At 41.9% G+C, this 11,417-nt stretch overlaps 4 protein-coding genes across 5 annotated transcripts; 1 reads left to right on the top strand and 3 right to left on the bottom strand.

Annotated features, from left to right (window-relative positions):
* Positions 1-61: 61 nt before the first annotated feature.
* On the bottom strand, positions 62-1,256 carry LOC109172209. Its single transcript, XM_019321357.1, has 2 exons — positions 297-1,256; positions 62-136 (listed from the first exon to the last, which is right to left on the bottom strand). Exons 1-2 carry the CDS (start codon positions 1,254-1,256, stop codon positions 62-64), a joined length of 1,035 nt encoding a protein of 344 aa, XP_019176902.1.
* Positions 1,257-1,345: 89 nt separating this feature from the next.
* LOC109172208 (fasciclin-like arabinogalactan protein 3) lies at positions 1,346-4,091 on the top strand. Its single transcript, XM_019321356.1, has 2 exons — positions 1,346-1,353; positions 3,749-4,091. The coding sequence occupies exons 1-2, from the start codon at positions 1,346-1,348 to the stop codon at positions 4,089-4,091; spliced, it is 351 nt and encodes a 116-aa protein (XP_019176901.1).
* Positions 4,092-5,061: 970 nt separating this feature from the next.
* On the bottom strand, positions 5,062-5,565 carry LOC109172207 (protein YLS7-like). Its single transcript, XM_019321355.1, has one exon. It carries the CDS (start codon positions 5,563-5,565, stop codon positions 5,062-5,064), a length of 504 nt encoding a protein of 167 aa, XP_019176900.1.
* Positions 5,566-7,940: 2,375 nt separating this feature from the next.
* LOC109172141 (receptor kinase-like protein Xa21) lies at positions 7,941-11,059 on the bottom strand. Of its 2 annotated transcripts, none has more exons than XM_019321287.1 (4): positions 9,049-11,059; positions 8,544-8,906; positions 8,445-8,479; positions 7,941-8,189 (listed from the first exon to the last, which is right to left on the bottom strand). In XM_019321287.1, exons 1-3 carry the CDS (start codon positions 10,994-10,996, stop codon positions 8,466-8,468), a joined length of 2,325 nt encoding a protein of 774 aa, XP_019176832.1. In that variant the 5' UTR covers positions 10,997-11,059; the 3' UTR covers positions 7,941-8,189; positions 8,445-8,465. The 2 variants fall into 2 exon arrangements, with proteins under 2 accessions (XP_019176832.1, XP_019176833.1); XM_019321288.1 differs by having other exon boundaries at positions 8,568-8,906.
* Positions 11,060-11,417: the final 358 nt, after the last annotated feature.

Raw genomic sequence — 11,417 nt, 5'->3', positions numbered from 1 at the left:
GGCCCCCAAATGTCCGTGTATACAAGGTCCAGTACATTATTTGAAATAAAAGAAACCCTATCTAATGGGAATCGGGAAGATTTGCCGAGTTGGCAAGCGGAACGTAATTCAGACGAACTGGAACGACTTGTGGTGACTGGACATTGTGGTAGTATTTTCTCGAGCACTTTTGAGTGTGGATGACCCAACCGCCGATGCCAAATATTGGGAGATGCCCGGGAACTCAGGAAAGCAACGTGAGACCGCGGAATTGACAGTTTGTACAGGCCATCCGTACTGGGACCCTTAAGAAGTACCTCCTTGGTAATTGAATCCTTAACAACAAAATAAGTATTGTGAAATTCAAAGAACACTGCATTATCACTTGTAAAACGATGAACAGAAAGAAGGGGAACAGACAATTTCGGGACATGCAGAATATTTGAGAGTTTTAAATTTTTAGAAACCGACGGAATAAATGCATGTCCAACAGAGGAAATTCCCAAACCTGTACCATTTCCAACCCGAAGGACATCGCCTCTGGTGTACTCCTCGGCCTGGTCGATCATCCCGGAATCCGGTGTGGCGTGTGCAGTTGCACCGGTGTCCGGGAACCACGTCTCCAACGCAGAACCTGCCCCGTCGTCTCCGGTGGTCGCAACGTGGGCCTGCGATGGTGCCGGCGGCTGGGTGTTGTATCTCTTGGAGAAATACACGGCGGTATGCCCATGACACCTGCATATCTGACAGCGAGGGGAACCACCACCACCGCCGCGATTCTGCCCCCGGCCGCCGCGTCCTCTGTTCTGCCCGCGTCCGCGATGCTGCCCACGGCCACCGCCATTGCTGTTCTGCCGGCGGTTCTGGCCCTGCCCGGCGTACATGGCGACTGGAGAGGAGTTCCGATGCTGATCGACCGGGAGAAACTCATCTGCGTAGATGAACTCCTGCGCCTGGAGGAAGTCCGCGAGTTGAGGGATGGTCACCGGCGATCCCGTAACCGTGAGAGACGCCGCCACCGCTCTGAATTCCGGAATCAATCCCCTGAACACATATAAATTTTGTTCATCGAGGGACATAGGCCTACCTGCTTGCGAGAGTTGTTCGACCAGAAGCTGCGCACGACCCAAGTACTCGGCCGCCGAACTGTCTCCTTGTCGGAGAGATTGGAATTGACCGAGAAGGTTTAGACACCGGGCACGCGTTGATGAGCCAAGCGCGGCAGTGATGGACAGCCACACGTCCCTGGAAGTCGCACGGCCAACCGCCAAATGCATGCATTCATCCGAGAGAGAGGAGACGAGGAGACTGAGGATCGATTGATCCTGTTGTGTCCATTGCGCGTGAGCCGGATTCGGGAGCGGTGATGGAGACGTGCTGCCGGAGCCATCACCGGAGGGGGCCGCTGCAGTGGTGGCGGGTGGACACGGAATGTCACCCTCAACGTAACCGATGAGCCCTTGCCCACGTAGGAACGGTATGATTTGTGTGCGCCAAAATAAAAAATTTCGGTTTGTAAGTTTTAGGGAGATGAAGTGGTGAGCGGATGTTAAGTTGTTTGTGGTGATCGGGGAGGGAAGATTGGCAGCACTGTTCGTACGTTCTGATGAATGTGTCGACATGGCTTAGGATCGGTAAGAATTAGGCTGATACCAGATGAAGTTACGAGGAAAGAATTGATTGATTGAAACTGTAAAACCAAGAGTCCTAAAACAAGAGAACTCTAAAGAGCTTCCTAAACTCTAGGCTATGTACAAGCAAGACTCAGCACAACCACATAATAATATTAAGACTCTAACATCACCTATAAATGCATGTAATTTTGCCTTGTTAACAATCGCTTCCCACAACCATTCATGCACCTGGGTGTGTTTATAACTATAGGTGCAACTATTTATAACTATAGGTGCAACTACTTATAATTATAGGTGCACATACTTTCACCTATAAGTGCATGTAATTTTGCCTTGTTAACATTCATTGATCTGAGTTCAGCGGGTAGTAATATCCCTGAAAACCACCCGCGAACATTCATGCACATAGGTGCAACTACTTATAACTATTTGTGCAACTACTTAGAACTCTAGGTGCAACTAATTATAACTATAGGTGCACTTAGTATTGATGCTCAGTGTAAATTTTTACTTGCACTTATAATACATTTTACATGCACTTGTAATACATTTTACTTGTACTTCGATGTTCAATTATTTACGAAAATACCATCGCGCTTTTTAAAAAAATCAGTGTTTCTCATCCATTAGATCTGGACACGTGGACGGACAGAATCCATTCCTATTTCGCTTCTGGGCGAAGCATTCGCACCTGAGTGCAATTATATATATATATATATATATATATATATATATATATATATATATATATATAAAAGTATGACATTTGTTGACACACCTACTAAAAGGATAAAATATTAATTAAATTATACAGTGTTATTAAATTATATATATAAAAATGTGATATGAACTTTATTCATTTATATATATAATTATTAATTTAAAAATTATATTGATTTGATTTTTAATTATTAATATAAGTATTTGTAATTAAAATCAAAGTTGATATATAATACTCGTAGAAATTAATTCATGATTACATGAATTTATAAATTTGTATGTATTTTTTATCTTGCATCTGTTATATAAACTAAACAATCTCTTATATATATATATATATATATATATATATATATATATATATATATATGTATATAAAGATATAAAGATAAAGATAAATATAAAGATAAAGATTTTGGCAAGTAATACATACATACATCATGCCTTTGTGCTGATTTTAAGTTGCAAAAAAATAATTGATAGTACTAATTCCCGGTGGTCGGTTGTACTCGTAGTATGTATATACTGTATGTCTGTATATAATATGTGATTGTTATATTGGAAATGGCCCAATAATAATAGAGACCCGGGGTCCAGGATGTATAACACGAGCAGCCCAAGAAGACTCTCAAGCCCGGAGCTTGCCTACGAGCCGAGAATGATGGGCCTTGACTTAGTCTCACGACCCACCGCATGGGCTTGGACTTATTCCTACGGCCCACCGCATGGGCCTTAACTTAGTCTTTTGGCCCATCGTGCAATTAGCGAGTTAGTTAGGGTTATTTTGTATAAATAGGCATGTGTTTGTCCTGTTAAGGGGACACCTTCTATCTTGTCTTGATCTTCTACTATAATAGCTCCACACCTGTTGTAATCGGCTTATCAATTCACTAATCAATACAAAGTTGTCTCTGCGATATATATTTATTTCGCCATTATTTTACCTTGGCTATTCATTTATTATTTCATTTATTTATAGGATTTAATAACTCGGACCCCCGGGTTAATTAAATCCATCATTGGTGTTCTTGATGAGAGCAGCTGTACAAGCTCGAGCGTGCTCTCTACTTTTTGTCTAACATGACTACCACGATCAACAATAGTGCGATCCACCTTTCACAAAATACCTAGATTTCTACACAATTTCCATTCATCAATTTACAAGACGATGAATATATGGTCATTGCATCATTAGACGATATTAGATCATCCCTGCTGCTTCTTGCCGTCACCATAGAACCTCGATTTTCTTGACTCCCCTCCAATTCAATCTCAGTGATTCGGCAGCCCTCTATGAGCCTCAACCTTCGATTCTGCCCGCAGAAATCAATCGCCACTTGCATGCGACACCTCACGCTACGGCCATCGTAGCTGGGAGTATTACATCTCGAGTAGTCGTCGACCATCTATCTCAGATCATCAGTAAAGGCGCGCTCTCCGCCGCCGCATGCAGTTATCCTCCTAACATGCATCCTCTCCATCGCCTCCGCCTTCAACATCACGCGGATCCTAAACCGCTCCCCCGATTACGGCGTCTTCAACGATCTCTTGACTCGGACTGGTTTAGCCACTCATATCAATCAGCACTCCACTGTAACTGTTTTGGCCATGAAAAACGGCCAGATCGGAGATCTCTCCAGCCGCCCCATCGACATCGCCGAGAGCATTCTCCGAACGCACGTCATTTTGGATTATTTTGACATCATGAAGCTCCACCGGCTTAAGATTCACCAGGCGAAGCTCACCACCATGTACTAGCAGACCGGAATCGCTGAACCCCGCTTATGTATGACTTTGCCGCATGCCATATCAGAAATCAACCTTTCCTCCGATCACAGCGTTCTCGCACTTTTCATCAAGGAAGAAGCCTTCTCTTCGCCCATTGAAGCCGTCGCAACCAACTTCGCCCAGAAGAGGAGAGACAAAGTAAGTGCGGATGCAATCGGAGCCTTCGCCTTTGATCACCTCGTCGTTACTGACGCATCATCACCATCAGTGCCCGAGCGAAGATGCTTTGTTCTGCACACTGTACACTGTGCAATGCCGAGGTATGCAAGTTTAGTAAACATTATAGAAGCTGTGACAAATGTGTTGACGGATTTGATCACCATTGTCGGTGGCTAAATAACTGTGTCGGGCTGAAAAATTATGCTACTTTATATCTCTTATGGCCATCAGTCTAGTATGGCTTGCTATTGAAGCTAGGACTGGAGTTGATGTTTTGGTGCGGTGACTTGTGAATAAAAAGAACATGGAGGCTGAAATAGTCGACAGACTAGGGAATGGTTTCTCTCGGGCTCCATTTGCGGCTGTTTGTATAGCGATTTCAGTACTGGGTTGTGCACCCTCGGATGAACTCTTCTTTGTCCACATGATACTAATTAGAAAGGGCATTACAACGTACGAATATGTTGTTGCAATGAAGGCGGCGATGGAGGCCCGGGTATTTCTCACGGCAAAGTGAGTAGGTCAGGCAAGGATCGGAGGTCCGGGTCCTGCAAGTGAACTTTACTCATGTACTACTACTGTTTAGCGTATCAAACAACAATAATTATGTGGGGGTAATGTGACAAGCCAAGCTGCATTCCAAATTTGTGGCAGATAAGGTTCATAAACAAGATATGGCCGTGTAGTTTTGTCTGTCTGTTTCTCGTGTAGCCTGAAGAAGAAGGGAGTCTAGCTATAATTTAAAAGAACCTTTGCATTGTGGGAAGAAACTGTGAGTGGTTCATGAGGGAGTAGTTTGCGGCCCTTGGAATTCCCTTCGTATAATTTCAAACACCATATCATTCCATGTATTAACTGGACCTGGCATGCACCAGTGCAGGCAGCCCTGCGGTGGAGGTTTACCATCCCGCCCTAGTTTTGTGATTTTGTTTGGGTCCAGGCTTCGATAGAGGCCTGGGTGTCCATCATGGCGATACCCAAACACTCGTGTGATGTCCATGAGTTTCAGCTCTAACTTGTTGGTTTTCTTCTTGATTGCTCGAGAGAAGCCAATGGACTGTTTCTCGTGCATTATGTTGGTGATGCCATTCTCGGCCAATTCACTATCTACAGTTGGCTTGACCTCCTCGGTGCATGATCCTCCCATGTTCCACTCTCCTCCCTCGTAATGATAAGGTGAAAAGGAAAGTACAATGGTGAGACCTCTGTAATTCGGGTGTGCAACCATGGCAGTGAGAGCTGTTTCAACAGATATTCCGAAAGCTTCTATATTATTGGCTTTCATCGAAGGCGGCAGCTTTCAACATAATAATAATAATAATAATAATAATAATAATAATAATAATAATAATAATAATAATAATAATAATAATTATTATTATTATTATTATTATTATTATTATTATTATTATTATTATTATTATTATTATTATTATTATTATTGGTTCTCCTTAGTGGCGTTGTGAGGTCCGACCTCGCCTGGGCAAAATAATTAATATATCCATGGTTACGGTCGTGCGCGCCGGCCCTGACCTTGGCACTCCCTAGCGGTGGTACGGGATCCGACCCCGCCCACTACTTGATGGAAGAGCCTATTATTGACATATTCCATGTATGTTGGTCCGACCAACAATCTATTTTATTAGAATAAAATATTTGTTGGTTGCAAAATTAGCCCAAGTTCGACAAATTTTTCCATTCCGAGGTGGGAGAGGGGCCGGGACCAAGGACTCCAGACCAACGGTCCCTGAATTTAATTCCAATTTGTTCGAGCTTGCTCGCTCTATTCCCTAAGGGCAGGCACGGGATCCGATCCCGCTAGCTACCCGACGGAAGAGCCTGACGGCCCGAGGTCAAAGTGCTCAGATCGAAGGGCTATCGTATCCTAAGGGGGCAAGAGGCCCGACCTCGCGTACCAACCCCGACGGAAGAGCCTAACGGCTCGATGTCAAAGGACTTGGGTCAAAGGGCTACCACCCTAAGGGGGCACGAGATCCGACCTCGTGTACCAACCCCGACGGAAGAGCCTAACGACCCAATGTCAAATGACTCGGGTCAAAGCGCTATCACCCTAAGGGGGCACGAGGTCTGACCTCGCGTACCAACCCCGACGGAAGAGCCTAGCGGCCCAGTGTCAAATGACTCGGGTCAAAGCGCTATCACCCTAAGGGGGACGAGGTCTGACCTCGCGTACTAACCCCGACGGAAGAGTTCGGTGGCTTAATCCGGTAGGACTCGGCCCAAGCGGCTTGCGCACCCTAAGGGGGCACGAGGTCCGACCTCGCGTACCAACCCCGACGGGAGAATCCGATGGCTTAGTCCGGCAGGACTTGGCTCATGTCGGTAGCGCACCCTAAGGGGGCACAAGGTCCAACCTCGCGTACCAACCCCGACGGAAGAGCTCGGTGGCTTAGTCCAGCAGGACTAGGCCTAAGCGGCTAACGCCCCCTAAGGGGGCACGAGGTCCGACCTCGCGTACCAACCCCAACGGAAGAGTTTTTGGACCAAGAGTACCCTTGGCCAAATAACTACATACTACGTAAAAAAAAAAAAGAGAGAGAGAAAAAAAGAAAACAAAGCAAAATAACGCGAGTAAGAATCTAATAAATGACCATGCGTCGTCTAGATAGCCCGCTCTCGAACGGAGAGGACTCGAATCACTGATTAAAGTGTGAAGCTAAAAGCTTAAAAGGTGTTGGAATAAGCAAAATATTTTTTCAAGTTGACCCTGAAGCATTCATCCAAGCATGGAGTCCCGAGCAGTTTCAATTGGGCCAAACGTTTACTCTCTCTCGTTGTAGACAACTCGCAACTCAGAGAATGGGGGACTGATGATGGATATATTGGAAATGGCCCAATAATAATAGAGACCCGGGGTCCAGGATGTATAACACGAGCAGCCCAAGAAGACTCTCAAGCCCGGAGCCTGCCTACGGGCCGAGAATGATGGGCCTTGACTTAGTCTCACGGCCCACCGCATGGGCTTGGACTTATTCCTACGGCCCACCGCATGGGCCTTAACTTAGTCTTTTGGCCCATCGTGCAATTAGCGAGTTAGTTAGGGTTATTTTGTATAAATATGCATGTGTTTGTCCTATTAAGGGGACACCTTCTATCTTGTCTTGATCTTCTACTATAATAGCTTCACACCTGTTGTAATCGGCTTATCAATTCACTAATCAATACAAAATTGTCTCCGCGATATATATTTATTTCGCCATTATTTTACCTTGGCTATCCATTTATCATTTCATTTATTTATAGGATTTAATAACTCGGACCCCCGGGTTAATTAAATCCATCAATATGTATCAACAAGGTATGAACAAAGAACAAGAGATATAGAAAGGAGGTTCTCTTATTAATGTTCTTGTATGCTTCTTATGTGTTTGTAGAGAGAAGTAGGAGGAAATAACGTATATAGAGAGAGAGCCGAGAGAATTGAGAGAGTGAATGGAATTGACTCCCTTTAATTGAAGGGTAATGTCCCTTTTTATAGGCTAAGGGAGGTGGCGGGTTTGACCCGTCACCTTCGACTTTGACCCGTGGACCGGGTCCCGAACCGTTCGACCCTGACCTGACTATAACGAGCCTATGGACGTACAGGTGGCCGGTCGGTGTCGGGATATATATCCTATCAATAATGTAATGAAGAATCAATTTGATAAAGTCTTTAAAATAAATGTTTACTACATGGATAAAAAGCAACACTCTGATGTTGAATATAATGTATATAAATAATAAATGTACAGTCGGAACAAAACAAAACATATAACAATTAAAAATTTAGGCTCTTAACTTTTCCGACTTCTCAAACACGGTAGAAAGTTTTTTGTTCAAGCTGTCTTCGTGTTAAGATACTCATACATAATGCTTTATGCTCTTCCCATGGCTAGGGGCTATAGCCAACTGTTAATAATTGCAACAGCAAAATTACTTCAACTGATTATATGCTAGAAATTGAAATAAATACATATAGACAACTCATGATTAGAGCAACAAAAGCAAAACCAATTGAATTACGACAAAAATTCATTCATAAACAAATTGCATGCCTTTTTATGATTGCATGTTCCCTAATAGTGGATTAATGAAACAAAGCAAAAAAGAATGCAGAAATATGAAATGAACATAGGAAAACATGGTCGGAATCTTTCATATTACCTTTCATTTCCTCATCTAACTTTAAGCACTTTGATCTGCAAACACATAAAGTTACAATTTTGAAACCTGATAATGAAGAAGATTAAAGAAACACATTACCATGCACTGATGTCACATAACCACCTCGTAAAAATTGATGTTTGATTCCATTCAGCTTTGCTACAATATCTGTCATATTTAACCGCTTTTCAGGGGACTCCATAGCACAATTTAATGCCAATTCCAATATAGAGGATACACACTGCAATTTCACAGTGAAGTCTATATCCTCTTCCCCCAGTAAGTTGGGATCTACAACTTGAAGTACATGATGAGGTAAAGAATTGCTTATCCAACTTCTCAAGCTCATATCTTCACCGAAAGCTTCATCCGTGGGCCTTTTTCTTGAAAATGTTTCCATCAACACAATTCCAAAGCTGTAAATGTCGCATTGTGTTGATACTATTCCCGTCGACCCATACTCTGTTATTATGAAAACTACAATCATCATATTTGAAATAGAAAATAGAGAGAACTATGTCTTTTGATCAATGACAACTTACGAATATTGAAATTTCATTGTATGAATAAATTGAATGAAAGACTAGAATTATATTGCTTTTACCTGGGGCCATATAACCCAATGTTGCCAACGTTTCTGTTTGCGTAAAGCACTCTTCCTTAGTTAACAACTTTGTCACGCTAAAATCACATACATGGGCAACCATTTCATCATCTAATAACACATTAGCGGGCTTTAAATCACAATGAACCACAGGTGTTGTGTAGCCATGATGAAGATACTCTAAAGCATAAGCAACATCAATCATTATATTCATCCTTTGAACAATATCCAGGAGGTTACTTTGTGAATGCAACCATTGGTCAAGACTTCCATTGGGCATGTACTCAAGGATCAAAGCCTTAAAGTTGTCAACAAAGCAACCGGTAATCACCTTAGTAAGGTTTCGATGGCGCAAATTCTTTAGCACTTCACACTCAGAATCAAAACCCTTAAATCCAACATCCGATTGATTAAACACCTTCACTGCTACAAGCGTCTTGTCATCCAGAATCCCTTTATAAACTACGCCAATGCTCCCTGAACCTATGAGATTATTTTGGCTAAAGCCACAAGTAGCCCTTGAAAGTTCAGCATAAGAAATCCATGGGGTGTGTATATCCTTTGTACTTGGAACTGTACTTTTCTTTTGTTTCTTTCTAAGGATAAGTGCAATAATTACAAAAGTAATCATCAGTACAACTCCTAAAGATGCAAGTGCAACGAGAATTACTTTATAAATCTTTGAATGGTGGGTAGAATGGCAAGGTGAGACATGAAAGCTTGGAATTCCACATAACCCTTCATTAGACATGAATGATGCACTTGTGAGATTTTTGAAACAACCGCTTGATGGAATTTCACCGCTCAGTTCATTGAATGACACATTGAAGTATTTGAGGTATGCAAGTCCTTCCAAAGACACTGGAATTGAGCCAGAGAGTTTGTTCAACGATAAGTCTAAGTATTCCAACGAAACAATTTGACTTATTTTCTCTGGAATATTTCCTTCTAGTCTATTGTGCGCAAGGGAAAGAGTTTTCAAACCCTGCAATTGTGCAATAGTGCTAGGGATATTCCCCGAGATCATATTGTTGGACAAGTCAAGAAAATAAAGTGCCTTTAAACCATTAACTTCAACGGGTAGAGGTCCATCTAGAAAATTAGAACTCAAATCAAGCACCAACAAATCTTTGAGAGAACACCAACTTGAAGATATCCCAGAAGACAAACGATTTGAACCTAGCAAGATACTTCTAAGGGAAGTGCTATTACCAAAACAAGTTGGTAAACTACCTGACACTTGATTATTGCTCAATTCCAATTCACCTAGAAACTGGAGTTCACAAAGGGTATGAGGAATGGGGCCACCTAATTTGTTTTTATCAAGATGCAACCTTTGAAGCTTTTGTGCCCTACCTAACATTGGTGGAATAAGCCCATTCAACTCATTCCCTTGCAGATATAAGTCAATCAAGCTACTTAAGTTGCCCAGTTGACTTGGAATGATACCCTTTAATCCACAACCCATGAATGAGAGAAATATAAGAGATGATGAAAGGTTTCCCACTGATGCAGGAAGGGCAGCATGTAGAGGGTTATCATCTAAGCGTATTTCAATCAAAGACTTGCAATTAACCAAGGAGTTGATGATACTTAGCTCTGGTGAGGCTGCATCGTTTGTGAACATGTTATTGAATGCATGTACTCGTTCTAGGTTCCTTAGGTTACCAAGAGAATTGGGTAATGAGCCGTTGAATCTGTTATTGCCAATGCATAGGACAGTAATTTTGGAAAAATTTGAGATAGAATCAGGTATCACTCCAGAAAGCAAATTGCCCTCAAGATAGAGTCCTTGTAGATCTGGTAGAGCACGCCCAATGCTTGTAGGAAGGGTGCCCACAAGTTTATTGTCTAAAAGTGAAATATATTTTAATGAAGAAATGTTGAAGATTCCCACTGGTATGGACCCACTTAAGTTAGCATATCCTAATTCCAAATGCTCCAACATATCAAGTTTTCCCAATTCTTGTGGTATTGCACCTGCCAAAAGTTGATTTTTTATGTGAGCTCATTGAATACAAATAGGTAAATTTAGGAATTATTATGAAAGAATAGTTAAAAAATACTAAGCAAATCATTTAGCAGCAAATAAAATCATTGAACGCAACTATAAAGTTGTTGGATCAAATTGATACCAATTCAAGTGTGGTTAAATATCCAATTTCTCTTGCAATAGCTCTTGAGGGAACCTCTCTAATTAATCAACAAAATGTAATTAGGTCATTGAAATTTAAAAAAAAAAAAAAAAAAAAAAAAACTAAATTGAATTTTTAAACTCAGAAATAATCTAATGCAAATAACAAAATTAATTTTGACCTATAATAACCAATTGATTTCAAATTACCGTCATATAAGATGTCACATTATAT

Source organism: Ipomoea nil, unplaced genomic scaffold, assembly GCF_001879475.1.
Source record: "Ipomoea nil cultivar Tokyo-kokei standard unplaced genomic scaffold, Asagao_1.1 scaffold0415, whole genome shotgun sequence".
Taxonomy (NCBI): Eukaryota; Viridiplantae; Streptophyta; class Magnoliopsida; order Solanales; family Convolvulaceae; genus Ipomoea; species Ipomoea nil.
The sequence above is the reverse complement of the archived record's forward strand: the minus strand, read 5'-3'. Positions and strand labels throughout refer to the sequence as shown.

What these genes read in the sequence shown, in the direction of transcription:
- LOC109172209 (XM_019321357.1), bottom strand. Translation starts at nt 1,256, where the DNA reads ATGCATTTGGCGGTTGGCCGTGCGACTTCCAGGGACGTGTGGCTGTCC. An exon ending in AGGATTCAATTACCAAGGAG is followed by an intron (nt 137 to 296) that starts GTACTTCTTAAG and finishes CACAATGTCCAG; the next exon opens with TCACCACAAGTCGTTCCAGT.
- LOC109172207 (XM_019321355.1), bottom strand. Translation starts at nt 5,565, where the DNA reads ATGAAAGCCAATAATATAGAAGCTTTCGGAATATCTGTTGAAACAGCT.
- LOC109172141 (XM_019321287.1), bottom strand. Translation starts at nt 10,996, where the DNA reads ATGTTGGAGCATTTGGAATTAGGATATGCTAACTTAAGTGGGTCCATA. An exon ending in ATTGGGTTATATGGCCCCAG is followed by an intron (nt 8,907 to 9,048) that starts GTAAAAGCAATA and finishes TCATAATAACAG; the next exon opens with AGTATGGGTCGACGGGAATA.